At 39.5% G+C, this 16458-nt stretch overlaps 1 protein-coding gene across 3 annotated transcripts in view; it reads right to left on the reverse strand.

Moving 5' to 3' along the window:
- Positions 1-12033, reverse strand: part of LOC115625219 (nuclear protein localization protein 4 homolog) — a 36332-nt gene extending 24299 nt beyond the window's left edge. Inside the window, exons 1-7 of one of the 3 annotated variants that reach the window (XM_030520201.1) lie at positions 11938-12033; positions 10801-10944; positions 10650-10739; positions 10408-10589; positions 9813-10341; positions 9557-9755; positions 9330-9490 (exon numbers count right to left, since the gene is read on the reverse strand). In XM_030520201.1, the coding sequence (XP_030376061.1) occupies positions 9330-9490; positions 9557-9755; positions 9813-10341; positions 10408-10589; positions 10650-10739; positions 10801-10944; positions 11938-11952 (1320 nt within the window). In that variant the 5' untranslated portion in view covers positions 11953-12033. Of the gene's footprint in view, positions 1-9329; positions 9491-9556; positions 9756-9812; positions 10342-10407; positions 10590-10649; positions 10740-10800; positions 10945-11018; positions 11245-11680; positions 11702-11937 lie in introns of those variants that run through there. The other 2 variants (XM_030520202.1, XM_030520199.1) reach the window with 2 other exon arrangements.
- Between the last annotated feature and the right edge of the window lie 4425 nt (positions 12034-16458).

Genomic DNA, 16458 nt, shown 5'->3' on the forward strand with positions numbered 1-16458 from the left:
CAAACTTTGGCAGTTGGCACGCAATACTTATGTAAATGGCTTCGGTTTGTAACAAACCACAAAAATGATTAGCCCTATATTTGCACAGACGTAAAAATCCGTTTTAACTTTGCCACCGCAACAGAAAGAGACACGGAAGTCTGCCGCATTTGCAGTGTCGTCTGGTAACACCGGACACTTCCGAAAGGCTTAATTGCCTGATTTTAAAGTGTGCTTCACATCCAACCGTGAAGCAGGATGGAAGGATGCAGTCGACCAGACTGCAGAAACGAAGGATATGTATTTGAGTGCATCGCCAAATAGCGTGGTGTGGACAACTCTCTCTACTCAACTACTCTCCACGAGGACTCTAATAGCTTAGTATGCTCTTGAAATGGTTTCAGTTGCAATCTCAGGGTCGAAGTGTTCAAATGGAGTTTAAAATCGAACGAAACGCGGCGCGCGAAACCATAAGAAATCAAATTAGGCAACATGTCACCAATCATTTCGTATTTTAACTTAAGTTTAGACCCATCTGTTAAATTAAAACCTTGATAGAATGCAATACCGTCATTTATGTTCAGATTTGCCATAGTTTCAAGATGTTGTCGCTAATATAGCCAGCTTATTACCAACTTATCAGCAATAACATCCAAAAGCCCCTACAACAAGAAGGGTTATGGATTAAGTAATGTGAAATCGCAAAAGCCATTTTATAGTGCTTCTGCATTGAAAGTGACTTTATGTATAGAGCTTATGACTATGAATGAGAATCGAATTTTATATTTTTAACACCAACAGAAAACATTACGCCAAAGCTGCAAAAGTACTTAGAAACTCTACAATAGTTTTTTAACAAGATATTAGCAAGTGAATGTGTTTTATCCAAGTCTAAGACTAAAATCATCCCAAAGATAACATCCAAACATCCAAATAAAAACTATAAGCAAGTTTAACTTTGAAGACCCATCTTGCACAACAGTGTAAGTAGCCCAATATTTTCAAATGCTAATAATTCAATTATATTTAACCTTCTTATGTAAGTAGTATGTGCACGAATTTTTGTTTTATTTCGCAACGATTTGCCTTTTTAATATAAAACAAGATAGAACGCTACAGTCGAGCAAGCCCGACAGTCAAATAGCCTGTACTCTCCACAAAAAAGAAAAATTTAAAAAAAATTCAATTATTTAAAAAACACTTCCGAAAGGCTTAATTGCCTGATTTTAAAGTGTGCTTCACATCCAACCGTGAAGCAGGATGGAAGGATGCAGTCGACCAGACTGCAGAAACGAAGGATATGTATTTGAGTGCATCGCCAAATAGCGTGGTGTGGACAACTCTCTCTACTCAACTACTCTCCACGAGGACTCTAATAGCTTAGTATGCTCTTGAAATGGTTTCAGTTGCAATCTCAGGGTCGAAGTGTTCAAATGGAGTTTAAAATCGAACGAAACGCGGCGCGCGAAACCATAAGAAATCAAATTAGGCAACATGTCACCAATCATTTCGTATTTTAACTTAAGTTTAGACCCATCTGTTAAATTAAAACCTTGATAGAATGCAATACCGTCATTTATGTTCAGATTTGCCATAGTTTCAAGATGTTGTCGCTAATATAGCCAGCTTATTACCAACTTATCAGCAATAACATCCAAAAGCCCCTACAACAAGAAGGGTTATGGATTAAGTAATGTGAAATCGCAAAAGCCATTTTATAGTGCTTCTGCATTGAAAGTGACTTTATGTATAGAGCTTATGACTATGAATGAGAATCGAATTTTATATTTTTAACACCAACAGAAAACATTACGCCAAAGCTGCAAAAGTACTTAGAAACTCTACAATAGTTTTTTAACAAGATATTAGCAAGTGAATGTGTTTTATCCAAGTCTAAGACTAAAATCATCCCAAAGATAACATCCAAACATCCAAATAAAAACTATAAGCAAGTTTAACTTTGAAGACCCATCTTGCACAACAGTGTAAGTAGCCCAATATTTTCAAATGCTAATAATTCAATTATATTTAACCTTCTCATGTAAGTAGTATGTGCACGAATTTTTGTTTTATTTCGCAACGATTTGCCTTTTTAATATAAAACAAGATAGAACGCTACAGTCGAGCAAGCCCGACAGTCAAATAGCCTGTACTCTCCACAAAAAAGAAAAATTTAAAAAAAATTCAATTATTTAAAAAATGTAATTAATTTATTAAATTAATTAAGAAAATTTATTTAGTACATACATACATGACATGTTTATGTACAGTTTTACATTTAGATCACGTGTCTATGCGTGTTTATATACGTGTATGTATGTAGCACAAAGTTGAACCAAAGCAGCAACAACAGCTGCGGCCAGCGCTGCAGAGCATGGGCAGCGATTTTATTTATGGCTATAACTTTCTTCAGAATTGACTTATAATGATGAATCTTGGCAAACGGATACATAAGCACAAACTCGACGTAACTACTAAAACTGATTTCAAAATTCCAAGAATTACGGAAGTTATAAGAAACAAGTAAAAAAGCTAAAGTCGGGTGTCCCGACTTTGAAATACCTCTGTACATATGTTTACAATAATTAGAGAAAATAAAAAAATTAAGAAAATAAAAAAAAATTTGATCGATTTTACCTCTCTCGGTATTCGAACTCACGTAAAGGATGTACGTGTCGAGTTTTAGAAATGCGTATGCATTCGAAGTACAAATTGTTAGGAATTGCATGACGAGTGGCCATTGTAGCCGCCTACGCCCCCACAGCAACTAATAGGCCTGATAAAACATCCTCGAACTCGGTAACATAGTGTTCCAAGGAAAAGTGGAGAGCATGATTACGAGACCCACCATAAAACGCACATTGTATATCAATAGAGACTATGATCGACAAAACAAGTGAAGAAAATAAATTGAAATACTCTGAACTTATGTACGTGTAGTTAACATTTAAAAAAAAAAATTTTACTTTCTTTAATATAAAACAAGAGAGAACGCTACAGTCGAGCAAGCCCGACAGTGTAATACCCTGTACCCAGGTAAACTTCCGTCACTGAGTTATATGCGCTCATAGCAGCAGCAAAAAGAGGAAGAAGAAGAGCGAACTTGTTGCTGCAGTTTGGGGAGGTTGTACTGGCGAGGATTTGTTTTGCTAATAACTTTTCTTAGAATTGACCGAATTGAATAAAATTTTATACAACAGTAGACAATTATATATTAATTATGTGTGCAAAGTTTTTAGGTAGCATTTGAAATGTGGACGCTATTGACGAAATTCTGTAGTGGGGGAAGGGGGGGAAAATTAAAAAAAAAACATAAACTCGTCCTTACTCGGACCTAGGAGAATCTGGATGCCAACTTTGGTTATTCTAGCTTTTATAGTTTCTGAGATCCTCGCGTTCATCCAGACGGACGGACAGACGGACGGACATGTCTAGATCGATTTCTCTCGTCATGCTGATCAAGAATATATATACTTTATGGGGTCGGAGATGCTTCCTTCTGTATGTTACATACTTTGCACAAACCTAATATACCCTTTTTACCCTACGGGTACAGGGTATAACAAGTAAAAAAGCTAAAGTCGGGTGTCCCGACTTTGAAATACTCTGTACATATGATTACAATAATTATAGAAAATAAAAAAAAATTAAGAAAATAAAAAGAAATTTGATCGATTTTACCTCTCTCGGTATTCGAACTCACGTAAAGGGTTTATAATTGCACATTTACATAGCAATTGCGTCTGTGTGAGTGTATGTATGCCTATGCGCATCTATTCGTGTCTGTGTAAGCATTTTCGCAGTCAACCAAACAGCAACATCAACAACAGCCGCGGGCAGCGCTTGAGCAGCGCTGCAGCAGCAAATATATTTATGGCTATACGGACACATAATAACCAACGGGGGGTATTTCCAAAATTTTAGTTCGAAATTCCAAGAATTACGGGAGTTACGATTTGTGGGGTAGAGGGGGGAGGGAGGGAAATTCCAAAATCTACATTTTCTGCGTATTCACATAAGGACTACAATTTGGTGTTCCTAGGTCTTATAGTCTCCGAGATACGGGCACGGGCCGGCTATTTTCGGCCCGACACGACACGGCCACGAAATTAACTTTTAGAAACACGCACGCGCACGCACGACGAAAATTTTTCTTAACACGGCCCAACACGGCCCAACACGAACTTTTTATATATTAAATTTAAAAATTAAAAAAAAAAATATATATATATATATATATATATATATATATAAAATATGTCCAGAAGTGGAAAAAACTCGTTCGCTTGTTGCAGAGCTGACAGGGATATTGAGTATATGCCTTGATAATTGCCTTAGCATTTTAAATTTTGTTGCTTTTTTCCAGAATGTTAGCACACAAAGTCCTGGATCAACAACACTACTTATATAGTCATCTATTTCAATATCCATTCTTGACCTGTCCTATTTAATTTTTTTTTTTTTAATTATTAGTGTCCAAAAATTCAGAAAAGTCGTGTTGACTATTGGGTGCTTCGTTTTCTGATTCAAGTGTTAAATCGTTATTTAAGCTATCATTTATTTCAGCTAGGATCGATTTTAGAGGGAGGGAATCAAAAAAATAAAACAAACTCGTATAGAATACACACATAAGGCATCTTTGTGCAAAATTGTGTGTCTCTATCTCTATATAGTCTCTGAGATCCAGGTGTTCATACGGACGGACAGATGGACAGTCGGACAGGCGGACAGAGAGACAGACAGGGCTAGATCGACTCGTCCATAGTTTATAGTTTCATTTTGATTTTGTTTGTGTATATAACTTTCTTCAGAATTGACCTATCATGATGAAACTTGGCATACGGACAGATAACCAAAAACTGGACGTAAATTCCAAATTTGAGTTTAAAATTAAAAATTCCAAGAATTACGGGAGCTATGAAAATCACAGGCTTGCAATTACAATAAAGAAAAACTTCACCTGACTAGGACTCAGGGGAACCTGGATACCAAGTTTGGTCATTCTAGCTCTTGTACCTTCTAAAATCCTTGCGCTCATACAGGCGGACAGACAGACAGACGGACATGGCTATATCGACTCGGCTTGTCATCCTGATCAATAATATATACAAGTATACTTTGTGGGGTCTGCCACGACTCCTTTTGGGTGTTACATGTACACTCGCAAAAAACTAATATACCCTTTTACCCTTTGGGTACAGGGTATAAAAACATCGTCGTATATATGTACTACAAGTATATGTAGTATTTGTGACGAGCAAGTCTGCAAGTGAAGTTACAAAATTCGGCAGGTCACATTTTGCCTGAATTGGCTTTTCATCGATTGAAACGTTGAACAAATTGTTTTTTATTACATCGCTTACCGGCTGATGAGTTGGTGCTTCATATGCAACTGTGTCCTGCTACTTACCTGCAAAAACAGAAAGGTGGATGTTTAAAAAAGGGAAATCATATTAAGATTAAAAATTGATCAGTAAAAATATGGCCCGTTAAATGGTATGAATTAGTTATTATTAAACAGCTTTAAAGGCAAAAATAATTTCATATGAGTCATGAGAACGTGCGGCGCAATGCCCCGATGAAGGCACATGGCTCAGAATTATAATAGGACTTTGTAATTTAGCAGTGAAGTGAAGATGTGTTTCGAGGAGGCATTTGGGACTTTTGCACTCCGCAGATTAATTTGCTGATTTGTAAATTATGAAAACTAATAAAACAAAGTAACTTAACACGCAATCGACTCCAACAGGTCCTTAATACGAATTCTTATTACTGGTCAGCTCATTAAATATTTCTAATGCTTTGTCTACATGCAATTATAACTTTCATATTATCTGAAATTGTAACTTAAATAAAGACAGGCGAACGGACTGACATATGTACTATATATATGTATGTTCTATCATAATACCCTTATCCATACTCTTTTTGATGAGATCATCTTTATACCAAGAACTATAACATAAGTTCTACTTGTTTCTTTCTTCAACAGAAAATGGAGGTGCCAGCGGAACTACATTTTTTGCTGACCTGCAGAGGTTGCAACCTGTTCTACGATCACATAACTATAATTCCTAAGCTCCTTCGCTGTCAGCACTGTTACTGCGTGCGGTGTCTCGATAACCAATTGCCACGTGTGGATGGTCAAATCATTTGCAGGCTTTGTAACATCCGCACAGAGGTACCCGGACACAGAACCGGTATCGCAACCGGCGCAACTCTGCTACAGAATCATGGTCCGCTGTTGTTCTTGATTGATAAGCTGCCAGCGCTAAAGCTAGGACTGTCTCTAATGGCTCTCCAGAGCAGTAGCCAACAGGAGCCGCCAAATCGGGACCCGGTCGATTTTAACAGTCGCGACTTGTCAGTGGCAGAAATGCTCCTTTGTCGCCAGCATGATAGGGCCAAAACCATTTGGTGTTTCACTTGCAAGTATCTGCTGTGCCCTGTCTGCCTTATAGCCTCGGCGCATAGGCTCCATAGCTGTTCCCACAGTCTCGATTTGACAGATGCAGTGCGCACTCTTTTGGCTAAAAAATTGACGGATATTGAGTCGATAGCCCTGCACACTGCTGAGCTGGCGCATTATGATAAAGCTATGCTTCGAGAGGTGCATGAGGCTTGCAACGACGTGCGCATATACGTCAATCGACAGTTGCTCCACAATGATTTGACAAATACGGCTATGGAAATGCACAATTGGTTGCAAAATACTGGACAGCTTATTCGAAGGAATTCTGAACAGCTAGACCTGCAAGAACTGTTACGGTTGACTTTCGTAGTAACCGTCTATCGCCGACAATGTCGTAATCTGAACTTTGATTTTTTACGTAAATCTCGCTTGCGAGCTTGTATCTACGAAAGCGGAATGGAGGTGGTTAGGTTCGAACAGCTTCAGCGACGTTTGGATGATATACTGGATGGCAATACAAACGCGCCTTTTGTCCCATTTACAATGCAGCATACATCACCTATATTGTTGTTAACCAATTATTTCGTTTTCGAGTTTTGGTGGCAATCGCAACAGCGCATAATAATAGCGCATAATTCCCAGGGACATGATCTATCCTTGACCGAAGCCACAGATCACTAATCTGGTTCCGCGAATAATACAAGTACAGATGTTACGTTATGTTGCAGTTACAGTCCTGCACGTCAACCAAATGCTATCTAACTATCCTATATATTTTTTGGAGACGGAAATCGATGGACTATACGGAGGTCGAATACTTATCAAGGTGTGCAATGATGTGGCACCTCGCATGGCGGAGAATTTTCGGGCTCTAATGTCGCACGAGTTTGGTGTTGGCTACAAAGGTTGCTGCTTCTTTAAAACCTGGCCCACAGAGAGTGTCATCACTGGTGACATTGCGACTAATTCCGGACGTCGAGGCCACGCCGTCTCTGAAGAACGGTTCTTTATACCCGAAGACACGCGCATTCCGGCAGTGCGAGGTGCTGTAGGCATGCGACGAAGTCAAAAACGTAACAACAACGGTGTTGTTGGCTCACAATTCCGCCTAATGCTCAACAATATTAGTTCTTATACAGCCATATTCGGATTCATTGTAGAGGGTATTGATGTGGTTGAAAAAATAGCGGCTACGGGCGACCAACTAGGCAAGCCTCGTGTGCACAGCTTCATCAGTAACTGTGGCGTGTATGTAAGGGAGTAAGCCTGAGTAAACCTGAATATGCCTTATTTGCATATTCAGGTTTACTCAGGCTTACTCCCTTACATACACGCCACAGTTACTGATGAAGCTGTGCACACGAGGCTTGCCTAGTTGGTCGCCCGTAGCCGCTATTTTTTCAACCACATCAATACCCTCCACAATGAATCCGAATATGGCTGTATAAGAACTAATATTGTTGAGCATTAGGCGGAATTGTGAGCCAACAACACCGTTGTTGTTACGTTTTTGACTTCGTCGCATGCCTACAGCACCTCGCACTGCCGGAATGCGCGTGTCTTCGGGTATAAAGAACCGTTCTTCAGAGACGGCGTGGCCTCCACGTCCGGAATTAGTCGCAATGTCACCAGTGATGACACTCTCTGTGGGCCAGGTTTTAAAGAAGCAGCAACCTTTGTAGCCAACACCAAACTCGTGCGACATTAGAGCCCGAAAATTCTCCGCCATGCGAGGTGCCACATCATTGCACACCTTGATAAGTATTCGACCTCCGTATAGTCCAACGATTTCCGTCTCCAAAAAATATATAGGATAGTTAGATAGCATTTGGTTGACGTGCAGGACTGTAACTGCAACATAACGTAACGGCTGTACTTGCTTGAGCAGCGCTGCAGCAGCAAATATATTTATGGCTATAACTTCTTGTTATATCGGTCTATCATATATCTATAATAACTAACTGGGGGCATTTGCAAAATTCGAAGAAATACGGGAGTTAGAGAAAATCGCATTTGCGGGGGAGAGGGAGGGAAATTCCAAAATATACATTTTCTGCGTATTCACACAAGGCATCTTGGACTAAAATTTGGTGTTCCTAGGTCTTATAGTCTCTGAGATATAGGCGATTATACGAATGGAAAATCGGGAAAACCCCCATAGGGGGAATTGGGGGGAAAATCAAAAAAATAAAACAAATTCGTATAGAATACACACATAAAGCATAATTGTGGAAAATTTGGTGTCTCTATCTCTTATAGTCTCTGAGATCCAGATGTTCACACGGACGGACAGACGGACAGACAGACAGACAGGGCTAGATCGACTCGTCTCGTCATGCTGATCAAGAATATATATACTTTGTGGGGTCTGCCACGCCTCCTTCTGCCTGTTACATTTTTCAGCTCCCGCAAACCTAATATACTTCTGTACATTTCATGTATGTATGTATGCTTTAGGTCTATTGTATTTTACATCGACTGCACTGTTTGTCGATGGAAATAAATAAATAAAATAAAATAATCAACTGAGTCAAAATAAGAAAACCAATCCAAAAACTAAAGGGATAATGTGTCGTATTTAAGTGTCTATTATTATAATAAAATATTGTATGGTAAAGGTAATAATAATGTAATAATGCAATTAGGTGTGTAGAAAGCTTAAAATGTTTGATAAGAAAAATAAATGTCACAATTTTAAATTTCGGATTTGGAAAATTAAGGAATTTCATTGGACTCCATAGACAATCCAGGAGCAATGATAAGCAGTATCAACACAAAGCAAAATTGTTTGTTGAGTGGTGCAATAAACAAGCACAGACATTTCTATAATCCATTTAATTCATAAAATCATAACTATAAGTGTCTATATATGTATCAGAATGTTTTAATAAATGTTGTGTAAAGCCCCCATTATTATATTACGTTATTAAGCACTCACCTTGTAAAAAACATCCGGAACGTATTGTTTATCGGTTGACTCGCGCACGTAGCCTAATTCGGGTGCATCCTTGGTTGGTATTAAACAGTTGTCCCGCACCAGGGCCATGCATTGAGCGGACACAGCATAGCCCTCCATGTGAACCTGTTTAGTTTGGTCTCCTAAAGACACAAGCGAAGTGTTCCCATACATACTTGTACAGTTTAAATGCCATAATTCGGACTTACCCGTTACACAAATTGTGACGAACTTTGAGCCGAACACACCATTTGTGGCATATTTACATGGATTTGGATGACGATTTTGAAGTTCTCCAGCAGTTATGCACTCCTGAGCGGTCAGGAAGTGCGTCTCGATGCCGCGCAACTGTTTTACAGTGCCACTGGTGGCATCCTCAGTTATTAGATCAGTGAATATCCAACCGATCTAAAGCCCAGAACAATGCATTAATCAATTTTAGAGATTACAAATAAATAAATTCACCTTTTTCAGACCCAACGCACTAGCAACGGCGTCGACATCATCGGCACCCTCATCCGAATACACGCTAATAGAATCACGCGTGGATTCCTGTGGCGGTTCATAGATAGCAGCCACTTTGGCGCGTATGCCCAATGGCACATCAGTGTGTTGCTCATATGTTCCATATAAATAGCCCATGCGTTGATGGCCCGTTGTGCGCCAGTAGTTTAGAAAGCGTTCGACAATTTTAGTGTTTTCGAACATGACATTGTCCACATGCCGATAAGTTTGACGATTTAACGTGATGGCCGATGGCTGGCACTTGGAGCATATGCCCTTGGGCCATGGTGGATGCTCACGACAGCCGGGCTTAATACGGCAATTGATGTCGTCGAAAACAAAGTATTTGCCTTGATCCATGCCGGACGTTTGCTTACGTATGTATGAATGAAATGACAAGTGCTTGATGTTGTGCTCCTTCAAATAGTTTTCGTCGTATGGTTCCAGCGGTGAGCAGTGGACACAACGTCCATTCGCATTGTGATGACAGCTGGGAATACATGTAAAATGATTTATAAAATTTATTATGTTCATGTAAGCGGAGGGTTTCGCTTACAGTTTACTATCGCGCACGCGCTTTATTGTGCCGTCTGCCTTGACCAATTGCTGGTCAACATTATCTTCGACCACATCTATGGAGGGACGTGCGCTGCTGTTATTGCTGCTTTTTTCGCTAACTGTTGCTGCCGAAAGATTGTTAAAAGCAGCGAAACTGTCAAAGGCCGCGATGCTAGTACGCTGTTGGCAAGCGAGAACAATTAAGCTTAGCACTTTAGCATATAGTTGCTGTTTACTTACACGAGATGAGCTTCCGGCCATTTGTTTCAGATATATCATGTCGCCATGCTTAAGCGTTGCACCCACCAACTGTGAGCCGCTGGCTTGTAGCTGCAATGAGGGGATAGACTTCAGTTATAAAGAAATAAATATGGGTAAGTAAGACATGTACCTCTGTGGCGAAACTGCGCTCCTTAAAGAGCCCGAAGCCATCGACCTTAAGCGCATTTTGCACGGTTTCGTATAATTGTTTTAGGTTGGACTTTGGCGAGATCTCGATACGTTTAATGCCCTCCGGAGACTGGACACGTACAAGCTGTAATTGGTAGAAACAAAGATAAGAAGTTGTTCCTTTCTCTTCAATCAGAAAGTGGCCCTGAATGCGCCCACCGATTGTTTGCATAACACAAACAGACGATGGCGCACAAAGGCGTAGACAAAATTTCTCTTTTTGTAGATCAGGCTCTGCAGACAAAGTGGAGCGCTAGCCATATCGTTTTTTGAGGTTGCTAATGTTGTTGCTGCCTGCTGATGGTGATATATGTAAGTGGACGTAGCTTAAAAAGCTACTCCTTATGGCCTATAAAGGCTTAATTTAGCGTATCGAACTGTACACCATGCAGCCGCGCATTTGACTGTCAGAAGAACAGGAAGACGCCAATGAACACACTGCCATGCCAAGGGGGAATGTACGTACATTTTTGGCAAAATACACCAAAATGTATACCAATGAATGCCAATTGAGAGTACGTTACAGAAAACTAAGAGACGAAAATGCGGGGTGGTGCATGAGAGGTGGCGATGGCACGAGCCTGTCACTTAGATGCAGATATAGTAAAATGCACCAAAGGCAACAAATTATAATTTGCAATCGGCATTCTAATCAAGAAAGTTTTACACCGATTGGCTGAAACGTTTTTCTTGGGGCTTCAAAATCTACAAGTCATTGTGCGTTTTCTATCGCTCAACGTTCGAGCTCGCAACTGAGACTTTCGCCCATGGACAGACATGTTGGCCCAGAACTAATAAATTGGACAAACTGCAGCACTTACCTGCATATTGGGAACAATACTCTAGATAAATACACTATAAACAATGTACATACATATGTAAGTATATACCAAAAACAAAACAGTTTTCTCCCAGCAACAGCAGCAACAACAACACAGCAGTTTGCCGGTGACTTAGATTTGACACAAGCCCACGGAGTAAAATAGAATGGCGTGCCACACACTCGATAGCAATATGACTTTTTTACATATCAAAAGATGCCCAATAACTTAATATGTTTGTCTTAATTATAACTTACTATTTTTTCGGTCATTGTGGAAAATAATGGACAAGGACTAGGGTTGCTATCGTATCGTACGCTATAACTATGAATTTGGTATTTTTTTAATGCATTTCTCGGCTACACTACTCGGCAAGTATCGCACAGAGGCGACCATATGATTTCGATACTAAATCGATGCATAGTGATGCCAGATCGCGGCAAGTGTATAGAAGTAAGAAAAACCACTTAGCGAAGAATTGAACCCACTTAGCATAAGCCCGCGTGAATACTTTTATTTAACTAATAATAATAGATCATATATGGGCATTCTATGGGTTTTACGCATAATTGTTTCAATAATAAGCTATTTATCTTCGTCTAAACAGAAATATAGTCCATTCCATAAATGCGCCGTGATGGTTGATTAAATTAAATTTAGAAATAATATTATAAATCTTATACGAGTGCATGCGCATATTTCCTCATTTATTTTTAATTACAAATGACCACCTAATAAACAAAAAGTTTCTCTTCGCTGTATAAAATAATTGAAGCATCCCTAGGAATTGCCATTGCTTAAAATAGTTTTTGTGACTCTTATAATTATAGCTTAGCTTTGATACAATATCTAATTTAAGATAAAGCAAAGTCAAAAATAAGCACACAATAACTACAGTGTGAGGCTTCAACATTAGTAAAGAACACTCATTTGGCGCTGCCGCTTTAACTGGCCACCCTCATTTGCTCAGTTGACATTCTGAACGGTGCACAAGGTCAAATGGCATTTATGCCTTATTATTTATGTGCAGGCCAATGTTGCGCTTTTTGCGCTTTTTCCGTGTCTGTCCTTAATGCTCGACTGTCCCCGACAGCCGCACAATCAGGGGATGCTGTGGTCGCTGCTCTCGAGAAATGTTTTCCAAGCCGCTGCTCTTGATAGGCAATTGATAACAAGACAAAAGAGTAGCCGAAGGAAAAAGGATGGCGGGGAGGCAACCAGGGAGAAATTGACAAAAAGCCGCGTTTCAATTCAAATGGGTTTGCCTTGAAATCAAGATGATGCACTTACTACTATATCAGGAAGCAAACGTCGGCCGTTTTAATTTAATTAGACTACGCTGCATTTGTGCAGACACCAAATAGAGTGAATGTCGCCAATATAATTCAAATGGGGTGGCATAAATATCAATTGAACGATTCGCAACATACAGCGTTCCATTTACATTTCAGTTATAGGTGCTATTTTTGACAGCGAAAGTGGGTCAAAAAGTGCTGAAGCTACCAATCAATGTGCGCACGCCATTTAAACCTTAATTAAAATGGTAAAAATAATTCATTAGCTCTGGAAACGAGCTGGCCAACATTGTTGGAAAGCACGTGAAGAAAGAACCTCAATAGGTCGCGGGCCAAAGCCCAATATTAGATGGGTCAAAGGTGCTGCACGCAGGTCACAGTCAAATGTGACTAATTTATGTCAGCCGCTCAGGCCACACAAATTCGCAGGACAATAAAGATAAGAACGATATACTGTGGCAAAAACTGAATGAGGCGGCAATGCATGGCGGGGCAGGAAAAGCGCTGATATCTCATTGTCATTATGAAGTGCTGCCTACTTTTCAGCGCATGCGTCAGTTATGGCGCTAAAGCGTCTGTGGCGGCTCCCTTGGCTGCTGCTGCTTTGGCACATGCAACACGATGCTGACTGCCACACTCTGTTTGTACACAATGCGAGGCTTCTCAGCCAGCAGCTGACTATTTCGAATTTCGAAAAATGTTATCAACAATCGCACGCCGCCGCTGTCATCCGTCCGGTGCCTCTTTCAGATAAACCCATCAGTTGACGGCTGTTGCACGTCGCGTGCGGTTTTCAATTTTTTTGTGCTCGCACCTTGTTTGCTGTTTTGCCGCCTACAAGTGAGTTTCGCTGTCTTGGCCAAACATTCGAATGTTTACTGGCAATTGCCGCAAACCGTGTCATTTACAAGTCGCAGCTCGTGGCGTGCAGTTCTTCTCTTTTCCGGCGCTCAGCGGGTGCCATTTCAGAAATAAACATAGTGGCATTGAACAAGGAAGCAAGAAAACCCCATAACTACTTTACAATTAAAGTCGAAAAATAACTGTTAACGTAATTGTGAGAATTTATTAAATCTTACACCTAATCTAATGCATTGCATTTTAAGCTGAAACATTTTTTAAGCTTGATACATGCGGACATATGTATAATACAAAAGCCTAGTGAAATAATGTTTTAGAATCATGTGTCAGCTGATTTATTTAAGGAAACAAGTAAAAGCTTTTCATTATATGATGCCAATGTTACGTTCTAAGTTTTACTGTAAGTTTTATTTTCAGTTCATCATTTCCAATTCATTGTACTTAGAAATTCGAGGAGTTCTTGAATTAGGTTTTATTATTTATTTAATATTGAAAATAAGAGAATTGAAGAAAAATTGAGATAATTAAGGCATCAATAGTGATTATAAGATTTTAAAAAGCCAATGTGTTGCAATGAGTTCTTCTACTGGCAGATGTCAGCGTAGAAAGCATACTACAAAGCCCAAATGCATATGGAACAAAAATCGTGCCTTTCTTATAAAAATAAAAAGGATTACTTGTAATTATTACGATAAACTAATTGGCTTCTAATTTGAAAACCTCCCTCTCTCTTTTGATTTTGAGGAATTTTGAATATTATATGCGTACCGCCATAAATCTAATTGAGGATGCAAAGTCAGCGCATAAACTTCAAAACAAAGTACACAAAATAATGCTCACGATTTGAATTCACAAAGCCCAAAGCCATTTTATGGTGGGGCTTTATGCCAAATCATTTAAATGAGTAATTAATTGAGAACTGCCATCCAGTGGGTTCAGTAGACAGCAACCTGCTTCATTGGAATTCATTAAAGCCAGTTTCAAGATTAACGCCCAATAGAATTGCTAAAGGGCTTGAGGCAGGCATTAATTTTTCACGCAATTTAATTGAAGTAAGTTTCGATTTATGGTTGCCTTACAATCTAAACGAGGCATTAAACAGAGAATAAAATCAAAATTTTGGGGCAGCGAAAAAATGTGTACTCGTGTATATGGGAATTGAGTGGAGAAGCTGTGATTTCGCCGTGGTAATGAACTTTGGCACACACACTCCTATACATGAACACACACCCCTGATGGCGGCTGACTAATTTGCTGTCACGCCTGAAAATTATAACGAAGCGCACGTCCGCATAATGCAAGCATGAGAATCGAGAAAGAAAATGAACACAAAGTGAAATCAAATAAAACGAAATAAAATGAAATGAAATTATATGGCGAATCGTGGGCGGTTTTGGGACACAGCGAAAGGGTCCTTCTTGCTTTGAATGCATGTATGTACTTAAGCGGTACATATATGTATAGTATATAAATACTCGTATATATTCGTAGCTTTCGGCAACTGATTCTTATACCCGAACATATGTGCGCACATAAATAAAATGTAAATACGTGAAAAATTAAATGAAATTTCAGAAATAAAATAATCACAAGCTCATGAGCCTCACCGGACGAACATCCGTGAAATATAAATTTTGTGCGAAATGAAATTAAAAAGCGTGCAGCATTAAATATTAAATATTACAGTTTAAGCTGACAGCCAAGAGAATTCACGTCTCCCACCTTACCACTGAACGAGTACCTGAGCAAGAGCACCTGACGCTTAAAGTACCTTAAACACTTTAAACACTGTACACCTGCCATAAGAGCGTTTGCAGCTAGCAGGAACCGTCGACAGTGCACTGAATATAACGGTAAGTATATCTGACATTTTACCCCTTTAGGCCTTTGGGTAGCTTGTAAAGTCGTATAAAAGAAAACAAATGTGATATGATGGCGACATACGCTCGCGAATTTATGCGGCCCGATTGTTTAACAAGCTATTGACTCGAGAAAATACTTACACTTATTGGCCACATAAAACGCGACATAAAAGCTTCAAATATCCGTTACGAAAATGACCCTTGGCATTGTAAAAATCACATTTGCCTTTTTGCTTTTACCGCGCGTTACGCATACGACATGTTGCAATGGCAGCTGCTTCTCGTCTGGCCCATGGCCGGCTGATCCTAATAATAAGCAAAACAAGCCAAAAAAAAAAACAAGACAAGGCAACATAAAATAATCAAATCTGGGTTCCCCAAGGAATTCCCCTATTTCAAAAAACGCAATAAACAAAACTCGTCGAAGTCATCACACATTGCTTTGAGTGTCTTTGTGAGCTCAGCTCAGTTATAGTATTGTATATACGTATACGAATCGTCTGTTGCATGCCTCGAAAATTCTATTAAATGATAAGCACCGAAGTTGAAGGGAATTCTGTGATTTTTCGGCCGTCTGCTGGGCATTGATTAATTTTGAATGTCGCAACAATGATATTGCTCGTACGAGTATATCCAACGCGTTCGCATGCTTAAACTTTAATGGGCACTTGCTCTGTCCATAAAACAAAATCCGATAGCTTAGACCAGCATCTAAGCATTTTGCTTACGCACCTCACAACGGCGACTTAAAGTACGTGAA

Source organism: Scaptodrosophila lebanonensis, unplaced genomic scaffold (genome assembly GCF_003285725.1).
Source record: "Scaptodrosophila lebanonensis strain 11010-0011.00,11010-0021.00 unplaced genomic scaffold, SlebRS2 tig00000072-arrow-pilon, whole genome shotgun sequence".
NCBI lineage: Eukaryota > Metazoa > Arthropoda > Insecta > Diptera > Drosophilidae > Scaptodrosophila > Scaptodrosophila lebanonensis.